Source organism: Euleptes europaea, chromosome 1 (assembly GCF_029931775.1).
Source record: "Euleptes europaea isolate rEulEur1 chromosome 1, rEulEur1.hap1, whole genome shotgun sequence".
NCBI classification, from domain to species: domain Eukaryota; kingdom Metazoa; phylum Chordata; class Lepidosauria; order Squamata; family Sphaerodactylidae; genus Euleptes; species Euleptes europaea.
Window position 1 is genome coordinate 8,197,435 of NC_079312.1, and position 14,623 is coordinate 8,212,057.

At 44.6% G+C, this 14,623-nt stretch overlaps 2 protein-coding genes across 2 annotated transcripts; both read left to right on the plus strand.

Moving 5' to 3' along the window:
* Nucleotides 1–1,842: 1,842 nt before the first annotated feature.
* LOC130481455 (zinc finger protein 135-like) lies at nt 1,843–5,689 on the plus strand. Its single transcript, XM_056854142.1, has 4 exons — nt 1,843–2,392; nt 2,443–2,450; nt 2,566–3,200; nt 5,680–5,689. The coding sequence occupies exons 1-4, from the start codon at nt 1,843–1,845 to the stop codon at nt 5,687–5,689; spliced, it is 1,203 nt and encodes a 400-aa protein (XP_056710120.1).
* A 150-nt stretch (nt 5,690–5,839) lies between these two features.
* LOC130481533 (zinc finger protein 501-like) lies at nt 5,840–14,221 on the plus strand. Its single transcript, XM_056854269.1, has 4 exons — nt 5,840–5,875; nt 8,956–9,082; nt 10,840–10,871; nt 12,980–14,221. The coding sequence occupies exons 1-4, from the start codon at nt 5,840–5,842 to the stop codon at nt 14,171–14,173; spliced, it is 1,389 nt and encodes a 462-aa protein (XP_056710247.1). The 3' UTR covers nt 14,174–14,221.
* The last annotated feature ends 402 nt before the right edge of the window (nt 14,222–14,623 follow it).

The window sequence follows — 14,623 nt, forward strand, 5'->3', positions numbered from 1 at the left end:
AACATTTCACATGGGATGGGAAGGCTGAAACAGTCCCGTTCCTCTCAGTGTTGATCTAGATTTGTGGGTCTTGGATCTTGACCTTGATTCCATCCACCTGGAAGTATTGATAGGTCCTAGGAAAGATGGGTGGGGAGATCTACTGATTGTCAAGGAAATAAGCCATTATAACCATAAAGAAGAATATATACACAATGATACACTTTTGCGTAGCAGTGTGTGTGAATAAGATCGTGGGGTACAGGTGGGCTGTAAACTAAATATGAGCAGCCAGTGTGATGCAGCAGCAAAAATGGCTGGCTAATCTGAACTTGGAGTGTATCAACAGGGGCATAACATCTCCCTCAGCCTTTCCTTGTAGCGTTTGGTCTCCAGGCCTCTATTTATTCCCTTTGCTCTCTTTGCAACTGCTCCATTCTGTCCACATCCTTTTTGAAGTGAGGCCTCCAGAACTGCACACAGTACTCCAGGTGCGGCCTGACCAATGCAGTGTACAGCGGAACTATGACAAGTTGTGATTTGGATGTTATGCCTCTGTTGATACCCTCCAAGATCACATTAGCTTTTTTTGCTGCATCACACTGGCTGCTCATATTTAGCGTACAGTCCACCCGTATCCCAAGATCTTGTTCGCACACACTGCTACTCAGAAGTGTTTCCCCGAGCCAGTATGCGTGCATTTTTGTTCCCCAGATGTAGGACTCTGCATGTATCCTTGTTAAATTGCATCTTGCGCTCATCTGCCCGCTTTTCCAGTGTGTTCAGATTTGTAAATTTAAGAGTAATCTCTCCACCTGCTCATCCAGATCATATATAAAAAATATTGAAAAGTACCATGCCCAGAACCAAGCCCCGAGGCACCCCACTGGATAGTTCATTCAGATGAAATGCCATTGACGACTACTTTTTGGGTGCAGTTCTCCAACCAGTTCCTTATCCACCTAACTATCTTAGAGTCCTAGAATTCTGCCCTCATATACCTACGTGTGGTGTCGTCTGTGGTGCTGAACTCCATTATCTGATATTAGTATAAATATTATTGAACCGTTGTATCAAAAGCTGTTGGGGAGTGTTAAGAATATCCACAGGGAGGCAGTGAAGTCTTCAGATGAAAATCACGGATGAAGAGAGCCAAATTTGCCTGTGTCCCATGGCCAGTTTAGAAACCAGATTAAAATAGAGAAAATAACTTGGTCTGCATTCACTTTGCAAAAAGGTTAACTCTGTTATAACTCCAGATTATAGTGGTGAACTTTATTCTTGTGAACCGAGTTGGTTTTCCTACTCCTGCGTATGAAGCCTGCTGGGTGACTTTGGGCTAGTCACAGTTCTCTCAGAACTCTTTCAGCCCCACCTACTTCACATGATGTCTGTTGTGGGGAGGAGAGGGAAGGTGATTGTAAGTTGGTTTGATTCTCCTTCAAAGATAGAGAAAGTTGGCATATAAAAACCAACTCTTCTTCTTCTTCAGGTAACAGGAAGGTTGACGAGAATTATAGAGAACGATGTGGGGTGTCTTTCGAAACAACCAGGCATGAAGTGGAGGAAGAGCCTTCTGGGAATCAAGAAGAGTCAAGGAGGCAGCAGGAAAACAAAGGGGAGAAGTCAGTGGGTCAGTCTTTAGTTTTCCAGGCCAGTGGCTTGCTCAAAAATCCAGCCCAAGAAAAGAATCAGAAAGGAAAGAGAAGGAATGAACATTCTGAAAGTGGAGAAATATTGAGATGCAAATCCAACTTTTCTTCCCATCAGAGGATCCATACAGGGTATGAAACGTATAAATGTTCTGAATGTGGTAAGGGGTTCAGTAGGCTCGTCAGCCTCACTTCTCATAAGAGAATCCATATGAGGGAGGAACCATCTGAGAGTTCAGAGTGTGAAAACAGTTTTGGTCTGAGTGAAAGCCTTACTTCCCATCAAAGAACCCACACAGGCCAAAAACCATGCCAAAGCTCAGAGTGCAGGAAAAGGTTCAGGAGTAACACAACGTCTACTTTGCATCAGAGAATCCATTCAGAGGAAAAACAATATAAATGCTTGGAATGTGGAAAGCTCTTCCGCCAGCGAGCACACTTCACTGTGCACCAGAGAATCCACACAAAAGAGAAACCATATAAATGCTTGGAGTGTGGAAAGAACTTCACTCACAAACAAGGACTCACTTCCCATCAGAGAACCCACACAAAGGAGAAGCCGTATGTGTGCTTGAAGTGTGGGAAAACTTTCCGTTGGAACGGAGCCATCACTTACCATCAGAGAATCCACACAAAGGAGAAGCCATATGTGTGCTTGAATTGTGGGAAAACCTTCCGTTCGAGCACAGCCCTCACTTACCATCAGAGAATCCACACAAAGGAGAAGCCATATGTGTGCTTGGAGTGTGGGAAAACCTTCCGTTCGAGCTCACCCCTCACTTCACATATGAGAATCCACACAAAGGAGAAGCCATGTGTGTGCTTGGAATGTGGAAAAACCTTCCGTTTGGGCTCATCCCTCACTTCACATCTGAGAATCCACTCAGGGGAGAAACCGTACCAGTGTACAATATGTGGGAAATGCTTTAGTCAGGGTGCACACCTTACTTCCCACCGAAGAATCCATTCTGGAGAGAAACCCTATCGATGCCAGGAGTGTGGAAAAGGCTTCAGTCAGAGCTCACACCTGAAAGTACACCTAAGAATCCACACGGGAGAGAAGCCCTATAAATGCTTGGAATGCGGAAATAGTTTCACTTGTAGCCAGAACCTTGCATCACATGAAAAAATCCACACGGGGGTGCAGCCATATAAATGCCTGGATTGTGGGAAAAGCTTCAGTCAGAGCTCAAGCCTTAAGGTACATCGAAGAGTCCACACAGGGGAGAAGCCGTATAAATGCATGGAATGCGGCAGAAGCTTCAGTCGGAGCTCAACCCTTACTTTACATCAAACAGTCCACACAGAAGAGAAGCCGTATAAATGCATGGAATGTGGGAGAAGCTTCAGTCGGAGCTTAACCCTTACTATGCATCAAAGAGTCCACACAGGAGAGAAGCCGTTTAAATGCATGGATTGTGGAAAGAGTTTCACTTCTAGCCAGTACTTTAAAGTACACAAAAGAATCCACACAGGGCAGCAGCCATATAAATGCCTGGATTGTGGGAGAAGCTTCAATCAGCGCTCAAGCCTTAATCTACATCAAAGTGTCCACACAGGAGAGAAGCCGTTTAAATGCATGGAATGTGGAAAGAGTTTTGGCAGCCGTTCACAACTTACATTGCACAAGAGAACTCACATGGGGTAAATGGTTAAATGTGTGCAGTGTGGAAAGGACTTCACCAGCGGTGCACAGCTTGTGTGTGTGTGTTAAGTGCTGCCAGGTTGCTTCCAACTCTTGGCAACCCTATAAATCAATGTTCTCCAAAACATTAATCCTTAACAGCCTTCTCAGGTCTTGTAAACTGAGGGCCGTGGCTTCCTTTATAGAGTCAATCCATCTTTTCTTGGGTCTTTTCCTGCTGCCATCATCTTTTCCTAGCATGATTGTCTTTTGATGTGACTCGTCTTCTCATAATGTGACCAAAGTACAATAGCCTCAGTTTAGTCATTTTGGCTTCTAGGGCCAGTTCAGGCTTGATTTGATCTATAATCCACTGATTTGTTTGTTGGCAGTCCACGGTATCCGTAACACTCTCCTCCAACACCACGTTTCAGAGGAATTTACTTTCTTCCTATCAGCTTTCTTCATTGTCCTGCTTTCACACCCATACACATGGAGAATACTATGGCATGAATTAACTTGATCTTGGTTGCCAGTGACGCATTCTTACCATTAAGGATCTTTTCTATCTCCTTCATGGTTGCCCTTCCCAGTCCTGATCTCTTTCTGATTACAGGACATCATAAAGTCCACACCAGAGAGGGAAAAATATAGACCAGGGGTGTCAAACATGTGGCCCGCGGGCCGGATGCTGCCCCTGGAGGGCTTTCCTCCAGCACGCAAGGCAGCCGGCCCCCACTCCCCCTCCCCTTTCTGGGCTTCCTGTGGCTGCTCCGGCCCGCGAGCCCAGCCAGCCACCTTCCGCCGTCCTTTTCTGGGCTCCCCAGAAACTTAAGATTGTGCTGCTGTCTCCCTGCCGGGAGGCAGCACAATCTTCATTCCCTCCCCGCCCCAGACGAGCCCCACATGGAGCTTGACTGGGGTGGGGGTAGAGGTCTGAAGATCGTGCTTTCTCCTGGCCAGCAGCACTATCTTCATTCCCTCCCCGCCCCAGCTGAGCCCTATGAGGAGCTTGACTGGGGTGGGGGTAGGGGTCTGAAGATTGTGCTTTCTTCTGGCCGGCAGCATGATCTTCATGCCCTCCCTGTCCCAGCCAAGCCCCATGTGGAGTTTGACTGGGGGGGAGGGGAAACTGAAAATCTTCACTCCCTCCCTGCCTCAGCCAAGCTCCATGTGCAGTTACTATATGGTTCTTTTATTTGTCTCATTGTAAAATTGATTTTTTGTTCTGTATGTGTGTGTGTGTGTGTGTGTATAATAATATTTTTAAAAACACTCCAAAGTACAGAACAATACAACAAGATTTGTATAGCTAAACACATCGATTAACAGAGAACAGAACCTTGCAGAGGATAAAGACTTTGAATTAAGTAATCAGATCTTGCTTTATACAACTTTTATGATGAGCAAAGTTCAACTTTTCCAGTCTATCAAATGCCAGAGACTTCCAATATGGTCCTCTTGCTTAAAGGAAAAAATGACATCGCAGAAACCAGGACTCAGCTTGCAAAAGACAGACCTTCTACAAGGTGATAAGAGCCCTGGAAATCTTGTCCTAGGAAACCGACTCTCCCTCTGCCAACTTCCATTAATAACAACCCAGAGCTGGCAATAACCCCTTTTTAATGACCAAACGAGTTACAAAATAGTTAGCAAACTTGTAGAATATCAGGCAGGTGTCATTATTAAACGAAACTAGCAAAGGTGGGCGTTGTTTTTTTTTTAAAGCAATGTGGGATATGTAATTTCAAAAATAAAGCAAACTTTTTTCTCTCATGGCTCATGCGATTGTATGTATGGAAGGAGAGCCTGTGGTGTCGGTGTGGAAGGGCAGCCTGTGCTACCAGTCCGTAATGGGGTTGCCGGCTCTGGATTGGGAAAGACCTGGAGAGTTTGGGGGGTGGATCCTAGGGAGGCGAGGGACTTCAGTTGGTATAATGTCACCTTCCAACGCACCCATTTTCTCCAAGGGAACTTATCTTCGTGGTCTGGAGCCCAGCTGTAATTCCGAGAGATCTCCTGCAAGCCCGAGAAAACAAAATTCTCCCCACTGTCCCCTCTTGCATCTCCCCTTTCCTTTCATTGCAACTCCCTTTCTGCCCTAATGCAATTTAAACTCATCAGGTGTTTGCAGTGTGTGTGTATGAGGAGGAGTTGGTGCTTTTGCTGCTGCTGCTGGCCAGCTCCTTTCCCACAGGGTGGACGAGGCAGGAAGGTCTCCGCCACTCCTGACTGGCTCCCTTTGCAGGAAGGCAGCTTCCCAGCCCAGGGGAAAGCCCTGCTTGGCCAGAGCTTTTGGGTTGGGTGCTCTGATGGTTAAAACAGGCGAGTTCAAAGTGCCTAGAGGGGAAGGAAACTGGGGGCAGAAGGGGGGTGTTATTTGCAGGCCCCCCTTCCTGCTCCAGCCCCTTTCTCATTCTGCAGGTACCTGTGAACTGGAGCTGTGGAGGTTGCAGTTAGAAAGCCTGTTTGGAAGAACAAAGCTTTAAGGTGCAATGGGGGGGTGGGGGGTGTCTTTCTTGGGGGGCGGGGAGAGAAATTAAAGCGAGAGAGAGAGAGAGAGATGGAAATGGGGTGGTGGAGGATGCAAATCGAGTGCAATCTGATGAAAAACTGCATGGTATGTGTGTTTGCATGATACAGCTTTGTTTGGAAAAATAACATCAAATTAGCTTAGCAGTAAATCAGGTGAGTGCAGATCTTTTTTTTTTTTAATGGTGTTTGAAATGTATATATATGTTTGGCAGTCTAAAATAAACCTTTTTCCCAGTCTTCCTTTAGTCCCAGGAATTTAGGAAAAGAGGTGACATCATATATCAATAATGTGTTTGCGGCTGCAAATAACTGACTGTTTGACATTTTAATAACTGCAAGCAGTTTAATTTCTTTCTTTCCTTAATTTTTTTTTTAAAAACTGTGATCTGGCTTTTTTTGATTTTTCCTTATTTTGTTGCATTTTGTTAATGTATGGTTATGTGTATCTTTTGTGTGACTTATTTATTATTTTCATTTCTCTGGGACCAAAAACAAATTGCAAGCATGACAAAAAAAAATTTCCCCAATCAATAAATGGATTACAACATTCAATTATGTCAGGGTATCATTGAACAAATTACAAGATATGATAATGTTTGAATCTAAAAACAAAGATTCCTAGTAAAATTTATAAAATTATCTTGTATATGATTGTATGTCATTGTACTGAAGCATTGTAAGCCACCCTGAGCCCGGCTTTGGCTGGGAAAGGGCGGAGGATAAATCATAATAAAACAAAAAATAAAAATCATGCTGCTATGAATAATATAAGTTACATGAAGTTACTCTGGACAGGAGGCTACGGTGACAGACCCCCTTGTCCAGTTTTGTGCAGCCCTTCCAAGGGGAATTCTCCCCTCCCCATCCACATTAGGGACCAGAAAGAGAAATTTACATCTCAGAATGGCTATGGGTCTTGTTTCCTTCAGGGAATGAATGGCAAAGCTTGCTATAGGGCATGTGCGTATAAGGGAGAATGGAAAGGGTTGCTCCATACAAAAAAAGCCTGAGGGCATATTGGGATTCCTGTCCCTTCCATCACTGCAGAAGAGAGAATTTTGGCCGATGCTGCTTCTCTTCATCCCCAGTGAACCAGCCAAAATTCCTGTGCAAGGAATACAAGTTACGGAGCTGACCCCTCTGCCAAATCCTGTTATGCTTGTCAGATCACGAGGAAACATTTGCTGGGTCTCCTGGCAAACGTTTGTTGTTGTTGACTGAAATAGAACCTCCATGTTCCAAAGCAGTTCACTTAAAATATGTTAGGTGATGAGTGGAGGAGGTTGTCTAGTTTCCCCTGTAACTGTCTACAAAGCCACTGGCAGAAATGGGAGGCAGGACTGGATGGTCTGATACATCAGGGGCCTCTTTTTCTCTTCTAGAAACATGCTTTGCTTCAAATTACACTGTCCTATGAATCATCTCATAGCTTGTTTGTGTCTCTCCTCCAGGGTGGTCTGTTCTCTGGCAGTCAGGGAAAGCCAGTGGCCTCCATATGACCATCTCTTCTTTGTCAGAGACCCAGTGTGGGGAAACAGATCTGAGGGAGCCAAATACTGAACTTTTTTGGCATTCACCGGCCGAAGTTCTCAGTCATCCACGCCCTGTGAGACTCGAGACCCATCTGACATGCACAGCAGGCTTTGCTTTTAAAGTAATTTTCTTTCTCTCCTGCTCTCCCTGAATAGGTCAGAAGTGTTTAGAGTGTTAAAATAGGATCTGGCAGGCCAAGGTTCGAATCTCCACTCTGCCATGGAAGCTTGGGCCAATCACACACATTCAGTGTTGCCTACTTTACAGGATAGTTGTGAGGATAAACTGGAGAGGAGGACAACCGCATAAGCTGTTTAGAAGTCCCCATTGGGGAGGAGGGCTGCACAGGCTGGGAGAGTGGAAAATATCCTCTCCTTTACAAAACAAATGGAGTTCAAGAATCTTTGTGCGCTATAAGAGTCATTGTGATTTAGTGGGTAGAATATCTGCCTAGAATCTAGGAGGTCCAAGTTTAAATCTCCACTCTGCTACGGAAAAGTTGCTGGCTGGCTTTGGGCCTGTTGCATCCTGTCAGCCTGACCTACCTTGCAGGGTTCTTGTGAAGACAGAATGGAGGCGGAGAGAACGATGTCAGCATCTTTGGGTCCCCTTTGGGGGGAAAAGGTGGGGTGTAAACAAAGTAAACAAAGAATAAATTTGTCTCCCTCACAGGCAGAGGAAAATCCTAGAGCCAGGTTCCAGATCATTCCTCCTTGGGGTGGAGTGGAAACATTTAAGATGCAGACAGCTCAGGTAAGGGATGGATCCAAGGAACAGCTTGGTGCCTCCTTTAATGCAGGGCTGGAAGGGAACCATTTCTGTTTGCTTTTGTAGTTTGCAGCCGCCTTTTTTTGGAAAGCTCCATTGGATTTCTCCACAGAGAAAAGGGGACTAAAAATGCTGAAATAAATAAATACATTTAATTTCCGTGGCTTTCTGATAACTGTAAGGTAACACAGCAACTGTTCAGGAGGCCATGTGGATCACTGATGAGCTCCCATGAATCAAACGGTGGGATACCTGTAAACTCCCCAGGCAGGTTTTATTGTTTTTCTATGGTGTGTCAAGTATTTCTTGAAGGTAGAGCTCCCCCCTTGGGGTAACAAGAACCTTACATGAAGGTTCTGGAAGAGGAAGGTCAGTGGATCAGTGGTAGAGCACCTGCTTGGCATGCAGAAGGTCCCTCAACTAAAGATAATTAAAGGAGGTGATGTGAAAGGACTCTGCCTGGGACCCTGGAGAGCCACTGCCAGTCAGAGCTAACAATACTGGCTTTGATGGACCAACAGTAACTGCGTTTAAAATGGTGTAACTGCTTGAGAGGACCCTGCAAGGGTCTGACTCAGTAGACAGCATTTGCAGGTATTCCTGTTTCAATATCCACAGTTGTTTGAGGAGGGGCTGTGGCTCAGCGGTGGAGCATCTGCTTGGCATCCAGAAGGTCCCAGGTTCAATTCTCTGCAAGCATTTCTGCAGAGCTGCCGCTGGTCTGATCAGACAGTAACGACCTTGATAGACCAATGGTCTGATTCAGTATAAGGCTGCTTCATGCATGTGTTTGTTTTCAGATGGTGAGCAAAAGCATGTTTGAGCAGGATTATTTGTGAGGAAGAAGTGTCTTCTTTTTTCCAGTGTCCGGTTTCCTTTGAGGAGGTGGCTGTGCGCTTCACCAAGGCTGAGTGGGCGCTGCTGAATCCCAACCAGAAAGCTTTGTATAGGGAAGTCATGGTGGAGAATTACGAGAACGTGGCCTCTCTGGGTAAGGGATCCCTTTTATCTTGATGTGGAAGGTGTGATTTTTGCCCCTGTTGCTACTTTGATTATTTATGTTATTTATATCAGTAGAAGAGAGCAAGAGTCCAGTAAAGACTTTAAGAAAACAAAATTTCTTAAAGACTTAAACAAAAGACTTAACACCTTAAAGACTTAACCTTAAAGACCTAACAAAATTTCTGACAGGATATGGGCTTTCATGAATTACTGCTCACCTCTTCAGATACAGCTAGAAAGTGAGTCTGTCGTTCTCCCTCTCCAAACTCTTTAATGGTTAAGCAGTCTAAGGGCCAATCCCTATGGGTAAGGATTTTGTGGAATCCATATATCCTTCCTCATCCCAATAGAGGGAGGACTAACAACAGTTAGTAAGTTAATAGTCAGATTTACAGGGTTCAGAGCCACACTGGACTGTTTTTATCCTGCTAGGCTGGGAGCTATGGAGGCCTTACCTGGTTAACAGTTACAGTTCTAAATGTAGCTACATAATTCCCCCATTCTTGACTGGGGAATTAGGGCTGCCTCCATGCAAACATTTTGTGCAGCTTTGGGTTCCAAATTGGACAGTGTCCTCTAATTGCCAATTTTCTAGGTTTCCCCCATCTTTGTCCCAAATTTCCAGAGACTCTGCCTACATCAGCGCCATTTTCTTTCTATCAGCTTTTTGAGGCTGCCGTATTGCCTGCCATACCACCAGAGGGCTTTTTAAAAAATTAGTAATTGGTATTGTGCAGTAATGTTATAAAAATCTAGTTCCACCATCTGCTAGTTTCTCTGAATTCCCAGATTTCATTTTTTCTAAAGCACATCTCTAGCCCTTTTTATTGCAGAGATAAGGGAAAGGTCAAATTATTTTTGTCTAGATTATCTTTTCTTCCCTATCAACAGGAGTGGTCCTCACCCCCACTTGAGTGGACTGATTACTCTCTTGGTTTGTATCTTGTTTTAAAATGGCTCTCTTGTAACATCTGACTCCCTGTGGTTTGTAGTTTTAAATATAGTTTGTAGTTTTAAATATAAATGTATTTTTAATGGATGTTCACCAGATAATCCTGGGGGGGTGGTCACACCTGTTAATGAATAGTCCTTGCTGTCTAATTTAGATTTTGAGTGGGGATGAACAGAACATTTGCTTGGGGGACAACTACCCTTGCAGGGTTAAATGACAGTAGAATATTTCGAGGCCCTTTAGAGAGAAGGGGGCCCCTTTGAAGGAGGAAGAAGAGGATTAGCCTCTCAGTTGGGAGGTTGAGAGAGGAACAGCTAAAAGACACATGGCTGCCTTGGTCCCCACAATGGGATTCCTAACTGGCGTGTCTATCTAAGATTCATAAAGAATAGAGCTACTTGAAGATTGATGCTTTCTGGTGGTTTCTGTTACATGCTCACATGTTGGTGTTAAGAGCTGTGGGCGTGGAGAGCCATGTTGGTGTCAAGAACAGGCATTGTGTAGTGGTTAAGAGCTATGTTGGTGTCAAGAGCCAGCATGGTGTGGTGGTGAAGAGTGGCAGTCGCTAATCTGGAGAACTGGGTTTGATTCCCCACTTCTCCACAGTAAGCCAGCTGGGTGACCTTGGGTAGTCGCACCTCTCTGAACTCTCTCAGCCCCCACCTACCACACAAGGTGCCTGTTGTGGGGGTGGGGAGAGAGAAGGCAATCATAATCCACTTTGAGATTCCTTACGGTAGAGAAAAGTGGGTTACAAAACCCAACCCTTGTTCTTCTTTCCTTCTCTCTCGTAGCCCTTTTGAAAGTGAACATAGAAATGGATTCCGTAGGAATGCCTGACTCTTTTGTAGTAACTAGTCCATTTGTTTCCTCCAAAGCAATTCCCAAGCCTGGCCTCATCTCCTGGCTTCAGGAAAGTGAATCACCGTTTTCCCCAGACTCTGAAGAAGAGGAGCGGTCGGCAGGTGGGTGCTTAGATGTGTGATGGGGCCCCTGGTTGGCTGAGGATTGATGGGTTTCCATGGAGGGCAGCTAGATGTTTTGAATGGCCCTGATCCCTCAGGCTGGGAACTCATGTACCCTGGGATACCTCCAGAGGTTCCACCAGACTCTGACCTTTCCTTCCTCATAAAAGTTCTCAAGGGATGGGAAGGCTGAAACAGTCCTGTTTCTCTCAGTGTTGACCCAGATTTTGGGGCCTTGGATCTTGACCTTGATTCCATCCGCCTGGAAGTATCTCCCGATTCTGGGCTGTCTACATTGCAGGAACAAGGATGGAGTTTTCAGGATTTCAGACCATACATTGAACATGACTCAGCAGTGTGATGTGATAGCTAAAAAGGCAAATGCAATTTTGGGCTGTAACAATGGAAGTAGTGTCCAGATAATCGCTTTGCTCTTCTCTAGTTAGACCTCACCTAGAGTATTGTGTTCAGGTTTGAGAACCACAATTTAAGAAGGATGTAGACATGCTGGAATATGTCCAGAGGAGGGCAACGAAGATGGTGAGGAGTCTGGAGACCAAGTCTTGTGAGGAAAGGTTGCAAGAGTTGGGTATGTTTAGCCTGGAAAGGAGATGACTGAGAGGTGATAGGATAACCGTCTTCAAGTACTTGAAGGGCTCTCATCCAGAGGATGGTGCTGAGTGGTTTTCTGTTGCCCCAGAAAGTCAGACCAGAACCAGCAATTAAATCAAAAGAGTTTCCAGCTAAACATTGGGAAGAACTTCCTGACAGTTTGAGCGGTTTCTCAGTGGAACAGGCTTCCTCAGGAGGTGGTGGGCCCTCCTTTTTTGGAGGTTTTTAAGCAGAGGCTAGATGGCCATCTGTCAGCCATGCTGATTCTGTGAACTTAAGTTGTTGTAAATTTTATACTAAAATATTATTGAACTGCTGTATCAAAAGCTGTTGGGGAGTGTTAAGAATATTCACAGAGAGGCAGTGAACTCTTCAGATGAAAATCACAAATGAAGACAGAGCCAAAGTCTCCCATGGCCAGTTTAGAAACCAAATTAAAAAGGAGAAAAGAACATGGCCTGCATTCACTTTGCAAAAATGTTAACTATGTTATAACTCCAGATTTCCCCGTTCTAATCAGGAGGCTTTGTTCCACCAGATGGAACCAAAGTCAGTGTGATGTAGTGGTTAAGAGCAGTGGACTCTAATCTGGAGAACCGGATTTAATTCCCTACTCCACATGAACGGTGGACTTTAATCTGATGAACTGGGTTGGCTTCCCCACTCCTACACCTGAAGCCCGTTGGGTGACCTCTCAGAAACTCTCTCAGCCCCACCTACCTCACAAGGTGTCTGTTGTGTGGAGGGGAGGGAAGGTGATTGTAAGTTGGTTTGATTCTCCTTCAAAGATTGAGAAAGTTGGCATCTAAAAATCAACTCTTCTTCTTTAGGTAACAGGAAGGTTGATGAGAATTATAGAGAGCGATGTGGGGTATCTTTTGAAACAACCAGCCATGAAGTGGAGGAAGAGCCTTCTGGGAATCAAGAAGAGTCAAGGAGGCAGCAGGAAAACAAAAGGGAGAAGTCAGGGGGTCAGTCTTTAGTTTTCCAGGCCAGTGGCTTGCTCAAAAATCCAGCCCAAGAAAAGATTCAGAAAGAAAAGAGGAGGAATGAACATTCTGAAAGTGGAGAAATATTGAGACGCGAATCCAACTTTTCTTCCCATCAGAGGATCCATACAGGGTATGAAACGTATAAATGTTCTGAATGTGGTAAGGGGTTCAGTAGGCTCATGAGCCTCACTTCTCATAAGAGAATCCATATGAGGGAGGAACCATCTGAGAGTTCAGAGTGTGAAAACAATTTTGGTCTGAGTGAAAGACTTACTTCCCATCAAACAACCCACACAGGCCAAAAACCATGCCGATGCTCAGAGTGTAGGAAAAGGTTCAGCGGTAACACGTCTACTTTGCATCAGAGAATCCATTCAGAGGAAAAACAATATAAATGCATGGAATGCGGAAAGAGCTTCCTCCAGCTTTCTAATTTCACTGCACACCAGAGAATCCACCAAAAAGAGAAACCATATAAATGCTTGGAATGTGGAAAGAACTTCACTCACAGCAAAGGACTCACTTCCCATCAGAAAATCCACACAAAGGAGAAACCATATGTGTGCTTGAAGTGCGGGAAAAGCTTCAGTTGGAGCTCATCCCTCACCTCCCATCAGAGAATCCACACAAAGGAGAAGTCATATGTGTGTTTGAAGTGCGAGAAAACCTTCCGATGGAGCTCTTCCCTCACTTCCCATCAGAGAATCCACACAAAGGAGAAGTCATATGAGTGCTTGGAGTGTGGAAAAACCTTCCGTTGGAGCTCATCCCTCACTTCCCATAAGAGAATCCACACACAGGAAAAATCATATGTGTGCTTGGAGTGCGGGAAAACTTTCCGTTGGAGCACATCCCTCACTTCACATCTGAGAATCCACTCAGGGGAGAAACCATACCAGTGCACAATATGTGGAAAATGCTTTAGTCAGAGACCACACCTTACTTCCCACCGAAGATTCCATTCTGGAGAAAAACCCTATAAATGCCAGGAGTGTGGAAAAGGCTTCAGTCAGAGTTCACACCTGAACGTACACCTAAGAATCCACTCAGGAGAGAAGCCGTATAAATGCTTAGAATGTGGGAAGAGTTTCACTTGCAATCATTACCTTAAAACACATGAAAGAATCCACACAGGGGAAAAACCCTATAAATGTCTGGATTGTGGGAGAAGCTTCAATCAGAGCTCAAGCCTTAATCTACATCGAAGAGTTCACACAGGGGAGAAGCCGTATAAATGCATGGAATGTGGGAGAAGCTTCAGTTGCAGCTCAACCCTTACTATACATCAAAGAATCCACACAGGGGAGAAGCCATTCAAATGCATGGATTGTGGGAGAAGCTTCAGTTGTAGCTCAACCCGTACTATACATCAAAGAGTCCACACAGGGGAGAAGCCATTTAAATGCATGGATTGTGGGAGAAGCTTCAGTTGTAGCTCAACCCGTACTATACATCAAACAGCCCACACAAGAGATAATCTATTTAAATGTATGGAATGTGGAAAGAATTTTGGCAACCGTTCACAACTTACATTGCACAAGAGAACTCACATGGGATAAATTGTTTAAATGCCTGCAGTGTGGAAAGAACTTCACCAGCAGCGCACAGCTTACAGCACATCATAAAGTCCACACTGGAAACAAAAAATATATAGATGCAGGGACTGCAGAAAAAGGTTCATATGGGGATGCCATTATAGATCCCATCAAAGAATACATGAAGAGGAGGAATCAATAAAAATTATCATACTAAAAGTTTTTTGTAATACAACAAGCCTTACTGATGCCAAAAAATTCACGAAGACCCCAAATGATTTAATGATTAATTAGGAAATAACTTTTTTTCAGTGAGCCCTCAAGCCTTAGTAAACAGTAGATAATCTGCTAATGGAGAAGCACTTCAGAGATTTGTTGTAAACCTGCAGAGGAGGAAGAAGGGGGAGTTGAAAACTGTGTGGGGTTTTCTCTCTAGTATTCCAGCTATTTTTCCTGTGTACCTCCCAAAGCCCA

Coding starts and splice junctions, on each gene's coding strand:
- LOC130481455 (XM_056854142.1), top strand. CDS start 1,843: ATGAGGGAGGAACCATCTGAGAGTTCAGAGTGTGAAAACAGTTTTGGT.
- LOC130481533 (XM_056854269.1), top strand. CDS start 5,840: ATGCAAATCGAGTGCAATCTGATGAAAAACTGCATG. Junction 9,083..10,839: donor CGAGAACGTGGCCTCTCTGG/GTAAGGGATCCC, acceptor TCTCTCTCGTAG/CCCTTTTGAAAGTGAACATA. Junction 10,872..12,979: donor TGAACATAGAAATGGATTCC/GTAGGAATGCCT, acceptor ACTTTGCATCAG/AGAATCCATTCAGAGGAAAA.